Genomic DNA, 11,258 nt, shown 5'->3' with positions numbered 1-11,258 from the left:
CCAATAGGGAGAGAGGTAGGCCTGGAGGACCAAGTGGTTGCAGCGGGTCCTCCAACCAATCGGAGTGAATGAGGGGCGGGGCTGAGCCCGGTCTCCCACGTGAGCTGAAGCATGCGCAGCACCGATGACAACTCAGGATTCAGGCGGTCGGGTGGAAATGTTCAGCCGATCAAATTCGGTGGGTGAGTCGTGGGGGAGGGATGGAGCCGGCGGATGGGTCTGGAGGCTTCATAAACACTCCGTGTACCCCCAGCTCCGGATACGAAGCTCGGATACAGCAGCTGAACAGGCGAAAGCTGCTCAGGCTTTTCCCCGAGACAGGCCCGGCTGGCCGGGCGCATGCGATGGGAGCGAGAGCCCCGGCTTTGCTCCGCCTCCCACTCACTCTGATTGGCTGGAGGACCAAATGCTCATTTTCAGTTTTCCAGACCCGCCCCCTCGTCCTATTGGTCCGAACCCGCCGTCAATCAGTCCCCGGTCATTGTGAGCTGGAGCAAACCCTTCACAATCATTGTCAGCTCCCTGGTTTGCAGCTGCGGAGCTTCTCCCTCCCGGGAACAGGCCCAGGTTAACGGGCACCATCCTGCTTCAGACACTGGAGGATGGTTCACATCGGCGGGGGCGCGTGGGGAAATAATAAATAAGAGCTTACACTTTGCACTCAAATCAATGAGGACTCTGATCTCTGGCAAGGAAGGAAACCCTGGCAGGTGGGCGGGGAGGATTCACAAATACCTGCTGGAGGCCCCAAACCCCCAATAAGACCCACTGATTTTATTGTCAGTCTGCAGAAAGGAGCTGGAGAACTGAACCCAGACAGAGGAGAGGGAGGGACAAAACTGGGAGTGGAGGAAAGAAATGGTGAGATGGGTTTGGATTTCAGCCCAGGGAGGAGGGAGAGTGTGTGGGACTGGGATTGACAGCTTTGGGGGAACAGAGGAAAAAATGTTCCAGAGAAACTAGAATTGCCTGTTCAGAATTTCTATCCTGGATTGACAGTGATGGCTTTTGTAAACTCCTTTTTCAGGGGGTTAGAATTGTAGAATTTGCACACAAACTGAACCCAACAGAAAGGTTTATCTCTTTGCAAATTCTATCCTGCATTGACAATGATGACTTTTGTAACATGAGCGATTACAGCTGTAAATCTTTTAAATTATCAGTTTGGAGAGGGGCGATGTGAGAGAGTGACCATCAATAAACAACAAGTCATAATTGCAAGACAGTTACGAATGAATCCAAGGGGACAATACAGACAAAATTATTTATTACAGGTTCAGAATGTGCAATTCATTACCATGGAAAGGAGTTGAGGAAAGTGCGGAGATGTTTTCAAAAGGAAACGGGACAAGCACATCAGAGAAAATGGAATTGAAAATCAGCTGAAAGGCTGAGATTTGATAGGTGTGAGAGTCAGAGATGTGTGCCGAGTATGGACAGCAGCAGAACATGTGACAGAATGGCCTGTTTGTGTCTTATATATTCACAGTATTTCAATGTAATCTTTTACAGAATATTTGCAGATGCAAACATCATGTCGAGATCTGACAGAGTCATTTGATTCATCAGGACCGGCCTTTCAACGTGGAAGGAGAAATGTTTGTCCAATCACACAGCATGAAATTAAATTGCAGCATTTATATCAGGGAGATACCGTACTCAGGCTTCAATCTGGCCAATCCAACTTGTTCATACTGATCACATAATCCAAGTTGGAGAGACATAAGGACATACGCACCATAGGAATCAAGAAGCAGCAATTGGACATTCAGCCCCGTGAGCCTGTTCCACCATTTAATAACATCACGGCTGACCTGATAGTGACCTCAAATCTGCATCCCAGCTGCACCTGATAACTTGTCAATAAAGATGATGAAACCGTGGAAATGTGGGGACTGTGGGATGGGATTCAATTACCCGTCTGAATTGGAAACTCATCAACGTATTCACACTGGGGAAAGGCCGTTCAGCTGCTCGGTGTGTGGTAAGGGATTCACTCGGTCATCAAACCTCCTGACACACCAACTTGTTCATACTGATCAGAGACCGTTAAAATGTGCTGACTGTGAGAAGAGCTTTAAAAGCAGAAATGATTTACTGACACATCAACGCACTCACACTGGGGAGAGGCCATTCACCTGCTCCGTGTGTGGGAAGGGATTCACTCTGTCATCCCATCTCCTGACACACCAACTTGTTCATACTGATCAGAGACCTTTTAAATGTGCTGACTGTGAGAAGAGCTTTAAAAGCAGAATGGATTTACTGTTACACCAACGCACTCACACTGGGGAGAGGCCATTCACCTGCTCCGTGTGTGGTAAGGGATTCACTCATTCATCAAACCTCCTGGCACACCAACTTGTTCATACTGATCAGAGACCGTTTAAATGTGCTGACTGTGAGAAGAGCTTTAAAAGCAGAAATGATTTACTGACACATCAACGCACTCACACTGGGGAGAGGCCGTTCACCTGCTCCGTGTGTGGGAAGGGATTCACTCGGTCATCAAACCTCCTGACACACCAACTTGTTCATACTGATCAGAGACCGTTTACATGTGCTGACTGTGAGAAGAGCTTTAAAAGCAGAAATGATTTACTGACACATCAACGCACTCACACTGGGGAGAGGCCATTCACCTGCTCCGTGTGTGGGAAGGGATTCACTCGGTCATCCCACCTCCTGACACACCAACTTGTTCATACTGATCAGAGACCTTTTAAATGTACTGACTGTGGAAAGAGCTTTAAAAGCAGAAAGGATTTACTGATACATCAACGCACTCACACTGGGGATAGGCCGTTCAACTGCTCGGTGTGTGGGAAGGGATTCACTCGGTCATCAAACCTCCTGACACACCAACTTGTTCATACTGATCAGAGACCGTTTAAATGTGCTGACTGTGAGAAGAGCTTTAAAAGCAGAAATAATTTACTGTTACATCAACGCACTCACACTGGGGAGAGGCCATTCACCTGTTTGGAATGTGGGAAGGGATTTAATGCTTCGTCAAACCTCCGGGCTCACCATCAGGTTCACTCTGACCAGAGACCTTTTAAATGTGCTGACTGTGAAAAGAGCTTTAAAAGCCGAAAGGATTTACTGATACATCAACGCACTCACACTGGGGAGAAGCCATTCACCAGTTTGGAATGTGGGAAGGGATTTAATGATTTGTCAAACCTCCGGAATCACCATCAGATTCACTCTGACCAGAGACCGTTTAAATGTGCTGACTGTGAAAAGAGCTTTAAAAACAGAAAGGATTTACTGACACATCAACGCACTCACACTGGAGAGAGGCCATTCACCTGCTCCGTGTGTGGGAAGGGATTCACTCGATCATTCCACCTCCTGAGACACCAACTTGTTCATACTGATGAGAGACCTTTTAAATGTGCTGACTGTGAGAAGAGCTTTAAAAGCAGAAAGTATTTACTGTCACATCAACACACTCACAGTGGGGAGAGGCCATTCACCTGCTCCGTGTGTGAGAAGAGATTCACATGTTCATCCCAGCTTCTGCAACACCAACGAGTTCACACTGGACAGAGACCGTACACTTGACCAGTGTGTGACAAATTCACTCGGTCATCCCACCTGACCTCAAACCAACTTGTTCACATTGATCAGAAACCTTTTAACTGTTCTGACTGTAAAAAGAGATTTAAAAGAAAACGAAGTCTGCGGAAACACCAGCGAGTTCACACTGAAACAGAATCATAGTATTTACAGTGCAGAAGGAGGGCATTCGGCCCATCGAGAGCACCGGCCCTTGCAAAGAGCACCTTACTTAAGGCCATTCCTCCAACCTAACCCATAACCCCACCTCACCTTTTTGGACACTGAGGGAAATTTAGCATGGCCATTCCACCTAAGCTGCACATTTTTGGACTGGGAGGAAACCGGAGCAAACCCACGCAGACACTGGGGGCAACGTGCAGACTCCGCACGGCCAGTGACCCAAGCCGGGAATCAAACCTGGGACCCTGGAGCTGTGAAGCAACAGTGCTAACCACTGTGCTACTGTGTCGCCCACATGTGGGAGCGGTACTTGGGACAGGCTGTTCAACCGCTCCGTGTGTGGGAGGAGATTCACTCAGTCAAACAACCTGCACAGACATCAGCAAGTTCACAGGCAACAGCAGGGTTTGTATTCAGCTGTTGCTGCTGTTAGTCACATCCAGGACTGAATGATGCCTGGACGTCTGTTTCCAGTGGGGCTCCACAGTTTCCGGTATATATCAATGATTTAGACTTAAATGTATGCACCAGGATTACACAAAAGTTGCTGATGTGTTTTAGACGATGAGGGAGGAAGCCATGGATTGGGTCAGGTGGACAGAAAAGTGGTAAATGGAAATTTAGATAATGAGAGGTTAGGAACACACTTCAGTTAACTCCCGATAAAAATAAGATCACTTCAGAATAATGGAAAAAACTGATTGGTGGGGAAGGTACAAATAATCCTTTAAAAAAAAATAATAATTCAGAATACCCAATTATTATTATTTTTCCCAATTAAGGGGCAATTTAGCCTGGCCAATCCACCTAACCTGCTCATCTTTGGGTTGTGGGGGTGAAACCCATGCAGACATGGGGAGAATGTGCAAACTCCACATGGACAGTGACCCAGGGCCAGGATTCAAACCCGGGTCCTCAGTGCTGTAGTCCCAGTGCTGACCACTGCTCCACGTGCTGTCCTAGCTACAAATAATTCTAATAACTTTATTGAACAGTTCTCAAATGGAAAGGCACTTGACCACATTAAAACTAAGGATCTGCAATAGATGTTTGATCTAGCAAGTCATATTTAGGGCAAGATTATAAACAGAGGGCATTCATTTAAAGTGATTAGAAAAAGAAACAATGCTGAGCAAGGCTAGGAGAGTGGGCAAAGAAGTGGCAGATGGAATACAATATGGAAATGTGTGAGGTTATGCACTTTGGAAGGAGAAATGGAGGCATAGACTATTTTCTAAATGGGGAAATGCTGAGGAAATCACAAGCACAAAGGGACTTGGATGTCCTTGTTCAAGATTCTCTTCAGGTTAATGAGCAAGTGCACTGTAGCCTCACGGCGCCGAGGTCCCAGGTTCGATCCCGGCTCTGGGTCACTGTCTGTGTGGAGTTTGCACATTCTCCCCGTGTTTGTGTGGGTTTTGCCCCCACAACCCAAAGATGTGCAGTGACGGTGGATTGGCCACGCTAAACTTCCCCTTAATTGGAAAAAATAAATTGGGTACTCTAATTTTTTTTAAAAGGTTAACGTGCAGGTTCAGTCAGCAGTTAGGAAGGCAAATGCAATGTATTCAGGTCGAGAGGGCTTGAATACAAGATCAGGGATGTACTTCTGAGGCGATATAAGGCTCTGATCAGACCCCATTTGGAGTCTTATGAACAGTTTTGGGCCCCGTATCTAAGAAGGATGTGTTGGCCTTGGAAAAGCTCCAGAGGAGGTTTACAAGAATGATCCCTGGAATGAAGAGCTTGTCGTATGAGGAACGGTTGAGGACTCTGGGTCTGTACTCATTGGAGTTTTGAAGTATGGGGGTATCTTATTAAAACTTACAGGATACTGCGAGGCCTGGGTAGAGTGGACATGGAGAAGATGTTTCCACTTGTTGGAAATTATTCCTTAAAACTCTCCAAAAAATACTTTTGGCAGGAAAATCGGCAGGCATCAGAAAATAAACAGAAATCGTGGCAACATGTTCATTTTAACCGACCCTCCAGTGACCCCCCCCCCCCCCCTCCAATCCCGAGCAACCTGCACACTAGGATATCTAAAGTGAACCCCTGCCCTACGGAATGGCAGGCCCCCCCCCTGCCCACAACCCCGGCCGAAACACCACAAAATGCTCACTCTTGTCTCAATTTAATTTGTACCCCGAGAAAGACCCAAACACCCGAAGCAGCTCCAATATTCCCCCTCTTGACATACTCGGTTCCAAAACATATAATAACAAGTCATCGGCATACAAGGGCACCCTATGCTCTATTCACCCCCCCCCCCCCCCGCACTATCCCTTTCCTTACCCCCAAACCTCTTAACGCGATGGCCAACGGCGGTTTTGCGATGGCCAACGGCTCAATTGCAAGTGCAAACAGCAGGGGGGGACATAGGACATCCCTGCCTAGTCCCACGGTGGAGAGAAAAGTATCTCGAGCTGATGTTTTTTGTGCGGACACTGGCCCCGGCTACTTATACAGTAGCTTTAACCCAGTCCACAAATCGTGGACCAATCCCAAACCGCTCCAGAACTGCTATCAAGTGTCCCCATTCTACTCGGTCAAACGCTTTCTCGGTGTCCACTGCCACAACCACCTCTGTTTCCTTCCCTTCCGCTGGTGCCATAACAATGTTCAATACCCTCTTAACGTTTGAAAAGAGCTGCCTCCCTCACACAAACCCCGTCTGATCTTCACCTATCACCTGCCAGTACCTTCGCTAATACCGTTGCGTTCACATTTAAAAGTGATATGGGCCGAAACAACCCACACTCCGTCGGATCCTTATCTTTTTAAGCAACAGGGATACCGATGCCTGCCCCAAAGTTTGTGGTAACACCCCCTTCCCTATCGCCTCCTCAAATATCTCCATCATCAGGGGTGCCAGCTTATCCTGCAGACACACCAGCGAGTTCACACTGGGGAGAAGCCATTCACCTGCTCTCAGTGTGGGAAGGGATTACATAGAAAATAGGAGCAGGAATAGGCCATTTGACACTTCGCGCCTGCTCTGCCATTCATTATGATCATGGCTTATCGTCCAACTCAATAGCTTAATCCCGATTTCCCCTCTACATCCTTTGATTCCCTTCGCCGTCAGTGCTATATCTAACTGTTTCCTGTAAACATACAATGTATTGGCCTCAACTATTTCCTGTGGTAACAAATTCCACAAGCTCACCACTCTCTGATGAAGAAATTATTAATCTCTGTCCTAAATGGTCTACTCCATATCCTGAGACTGCAACCTCTGGTTCTGTACACTCCCACCATTGGGAAAATCTTTCCTGCAACTACCCTGTCAAGTCCTGATAGAATATTATAGGTTTCTATGAGATCCCCCATTCTTCTGAACTCCAGCGAATATAATCCTAACTGATTCAATCTCTCATACGTCAGTCCCACCATCCCAGGAATCAGTCTGGTAAACCTTTGCTGCACTCCCTCTAGAGCAAGAACATCTTTCCTCAGATAAGGAGACCAAAACTGCACACAATATTCCAGGTATGGCCTTGTCAAGGCCCTGTATAATGACAGCAAGATATCCCTGCTCCTGTACTGAATCCGCTCGCAATGAAGGCTAGCATATCATTTGCCATCTTTACCGCAAGCTGTAGCTGCATGCTTTCCTTCAGTGACGTGTACAAGGATACCCTAAATATATCATTCTGCCATGTATATATCTTGCTCTGCGCGATTTCTCGTATTTCTTTTGTTACGAGGTGGGGGGTTATTGTTTGTAAGGGAGAAAAATTGTGGTAAAAATTTTTAATAAATATATTTAAAAAAAAAAAGTTTGGATTCACCCCTCCTTCGGCTCAGCAAGCCTTTTCTCTATGTGCCTCTGCAAAGCACCATGTGATTCTGTTCCACATTAAAAGTCACTATATTGCTATTGTTTATAATTTCTATTTAAGCTTGCATTAAAAAGATCTAAGTTTCCACAATAATTCAGTGGTTAAATACACCGCTTGCAATAATAGTGACCCATACCGGCCAGGAAGATTCAAAGTTAATTCCCTGGGCAGTGCTGGGATAGTAGACATTAATTGGGGCACTAACTTGGTCAATCTATGAGCTAGGGAAGGGTGAAGAGCCGACTGAAATACTGCTTCCAATCACTACCTGGTGCTTTGCTGGGAGGTGCATGTGTGTGGCCAGAAGGTAAAGCCTGCTGATCTCTTTACATTGATGTGATTTCTTTACGTTGATGAGTAAAATAGCCACTTGGGTACCACATTGGGTGTAAAAGTAATATTCTACTAATCAAATCAGTTATTATTGGCTTTGGTAAAGAAGAGTGAATGGAGGAAATATCTTAATGCCGACAACTGAAACATGGGCTAATTAGAACCACCTAGTGTAAACTGAGACTCAGAGAAGGTCAGGTATGGAAGGGAAATGTGGCGGAGCAATGGGGCTGAGGGGAGGGGTTTTCCGTCTGCGGAAACAAATCCTCTTGCTTTCCACAGGGGTAGGAATTCCGTAAGGCTGTTGCAGACATAGAGGCTGTCTGAATATATGTCTGCTGGGCTGGGGAAGGAATCTGGGTGTTCCACTATGTATGCGATGGCCGCATGTTCTGCCTGCGCGCCTAACTGTCCTGGAAGTTTTATTGTGATTTCTTCTAGGGCGTGTCCCTGCGCGTCCTCGACATAAATGCCGCATCCTGTTATGCACTTCCCTTCTAATACTGTGGAAGAACCATCCACATATATCCTAATGGGTTTGCACGTGTCTGTGTTCTTGGGGATCTGGGTTGGATTACCTATCTTTCTGGGGGGTGTTTTTGCAATAAAGGGGCCTGTGTTGTGGTGCGGAGATATAATGTCACATTCATGGGGGGTTCCGGGGTACTGCAGGTTATCTGCTAAAAAAGTTTGGGTCTTGGTCCTTTTAACAGTGATGTCCCGTCCCTGCAACAGAAGGGTCCATCTGGATGCTCTTATTTGACTGACGGTACCGTCCTTAAGTCGTCCGTCCAGTAAAAGTTGGGTGGGGGTGTGTTCTGTGAGGATTGTGATGGGGTTCAGTCCGGTTATGTACGCAAAATACTGTACTGCCCAAAAAACTGTGAGCAGGTGCTTTTCGCAGGCTGAAAATCCCTGCTCCACAGCATCTAAAACTCTGGAGGCGTAAGCCACGGGCCTTAACTGTTCATGCCGTTCCTGGAGGAGTACGGCCGAAAGGGTGCGGTCTGTGCTTGCTACCTCTATTGCATAGGGGGAAAGCGGGTCTGGAACTTGTAGTGCGGGGGCTGCTGTGAGTGCTCTTTTCAACGAGTCCACAGCATCCGTATGCTGCGGAAGCCATTCCCAGGGGGCTCCTTTCTTTAGGAGGTCTGAGAGGGGTGCTGCCTTGCTGGCAAAACCGTCAATGTGATTTCGGCAATAGCCAACCAGTCCTAAAAACGACCGGAGGGCTGAAACATTTTGGGGAAGGGGCAATTTGGCAATCGAGTCAATCCTTTTATGCTCGATCTCGCGTTTACTGTGTGTGATAATTGTATCCAAATATATCACCTTGTTCTCCAAAACCTGGGCCTTTTTGGGGTTAACTTTACATCCAATTTTCTGTAGGAGTTCCAGGAGTTCGGACAGAAGCTCGATGTGCTCTTCCTTGGTGTCTGTCTGCAGTAATAGGTCGTCCACATACTGGACCAGACATTCGGGGCGAGAAAATTTTGATAATCCATTTGCCAGCTGTCGGTGGAAAATGGAGGGAGAGTTGTGGAATCCTTGTGGAAGCCATGTCCACGTGTACTGCTGATTTTTAAACGTGAAGGCAAATTTGTATTGGCACGCTTTTGCCAATGGAATGGACCAGAATCCATTACTGCTGTCCAGAACAGTAAAGAATTGTGAGTTGAGTCCCTGTTTGAGCATGGTCTCGGGACTTGTGGCTACTGTGGGGGCTGCTGCGGGGGTGACTTTGTTGAGTTCCCGGTAATCGATGGTCAGTCGCCATGATCCATCGGGCTTTCTCACTGGCCAAATCGGGGCATTATTAGTGGAGGCTACTGATCTAAGTATGCCCTGCTCTAATAAGCTGTTGATTACTTTTGAGATTTCTCCCTCTGCTTCTTGGGGAAATCCATATTGTTTTTGGGGTCTAGGGTCAGGTCCTGTGATTTGTACGGAGCCAGTCATCCGTCCACAGTCGTGTTTGTGGGTCGCGAATGCTGTCCTGTTCTCTTGTAAAACTGCCCTAACCTGCTTGTCCAAGCTTATCATAGTCGGGTCAAACCAAAATTCGCCTACTGCACTAATCTTGTTTGCATATTCTCCTATGGTGAGCGTTGCGGGGGCTCTTGCGGATTTTGCCATTCTCCAGACACATTGGTTGACTGGATCAAAGGATAGGTTGTGGGAATTCATAAAGTCAATTCCTAAAATGTGTTCTGCTGTGTGGGGTAGATCGACTAAAACTATGGGGTGCTTGGTGGTGATGTTGCCAATTTGAATGGGTACAGGGGCTGTAATGTGTCCCTACTGTGAGTGGCCTGTAAAGCCGCTGAGGGTGATGGTGGCTGTCGTGGGCCACGTGTCCTTTTGAAACATGATGGAGGAATTGATTATGGTGCGGTACCCTCCTGTGTCCCAGAGAAACTCGATGGGCTGTCCCCGTATTTTTGCTGCAACTACTGGTCGGCCGGACATATCCCAAAGGGTGTTGCAGACCCAACTGGGGGAGCCCGAACACCGTCAGTCCGTTCCGTTCAGGTCCGTCTGATCTGAACTGGTGCTAACGCTATGTATTGGCTTTGTCCTGTTCTTATTTAGAGTGCCTGTCTGCTGGGCTCTCTGTTGCTTTTGTGGGGCATTGCAATCTCTTGCAAAGTGTCCCAACTGTCCAGAGTTGTAACACTCCTGTGACTTTTGTGGGGGGCTGTTCTTGCCTTCATTTACCCATGCGGGGTTCTGGTGTGCCTTAACTGCGTGTATGTCTGCTTCAGCCTGCTGTTCTTCGGGATTTTTATTCGTGGGTTTGTTTTGAACAGATTGCTCTCAGGCGCGGGACAATCTTTTTACAACCCATTTCTCATTATGAGCCTCCTCTGAGGGGTCATAATTGGCACAAGGTTTCTGTCCTGTTTCTGTGGCATGGGAGATAATGGTGCGGGTCCATTTGGCCATGTTGTCTGGGGACAAATGGACGCGGTCTAAGTCTCCGAAAACTGCTGCGAAATGGATCCACAGGCGTCCAGCAAACGCTGTGGGGTGCTCGGTTTTCTTTTGCCTGCACTTATTGAGGCCATCTACGGGGTCACCCCTGTTATACCCAATCGCGTCTAGTATCGCGGTATGCATTTCTGCAAGGGTCCTCCTCCTACATTCTGTGGGTCGGGAAGGGCTGCTACGACCGCAGGGTCTAGACTCAAAACTGTGAGCTTTACTTGCTCTCGCTCATCCAGGCAAAGAAGTGGTGGGGGTCTGAGGTGGGAAGGAACGGTTTGATTTTATCGCATGCGTCCCATAATTGGGTCACTGTTAAGGGGGTGGTGTACAGAAATTACACGTCGT

The 11,258-nt window shown here is 47.4% G+C and overlaps 1 protein-coding gene across 2 annotated transcripts; it reads left to right on the top strand.

Annotated features, from left to right (window-relative positions):
• Positions 1-75: 75 nt before the first annotated feature.
• On the top strand, positions 76-7,529 carry LOC140430495 (uncharacterized). Of its 2 annotated transcripts, none has more exons than XM_072517999.1 (2): positions 76-178; positions 1,513-7,529. In XM_072517999.1, exon 2 carries the CDS (start codon positions 1,870-1,872, stop codon positions 3,568-3,570), a length of 1,701 nt encoding a protein of 566 aa, XP_072374100.1. In that variant the 5' UTR covers positions 76-178; positions 1,513-1,869; the 3' UTR covers positions 3,571-7,529. The 2 variants fall into 2 exon arrangements, with proteins under 2 accessions (XP_072374100.1, XP_072374101.1); XM_072518000.1 differs by having other exon boundaries at positions 95-182.
• The last annotated feature ends 3,729 nt before the right edge of the window (positions 7,530-11,258 follow it).

This window comes from Scyliorhinus torazame, chromosome 10 (assembly GCF_047496885.1).
Source record: "Scyliorhinus torazame isolate Kashiwa2021f chromosome 10, sScyTor2.1, whole genome shotgun sequence".
NCBI classification, from domain to species: Eukaryota; Metazoa; Chordata; class Chondrichthyes; order Carcharhiniformes; family Scyliorhinidae; genus Scyliorhinus; species Scyliorhinus torazame.
Note: the sequence above shows the minus strand (reverse complement) of the source record. Positions and strands in the feature narration are given on the sequence as shown.

Excerpts from the sequence above, each read along its gene's own strand:
- LOC140430495 (XM_072517999.1), top strand. The coding sequence starts at position 1,870 with ATGATGAAACCGTGGAAATGTGGGGACTGTGGGATGGGATTCAATTAC.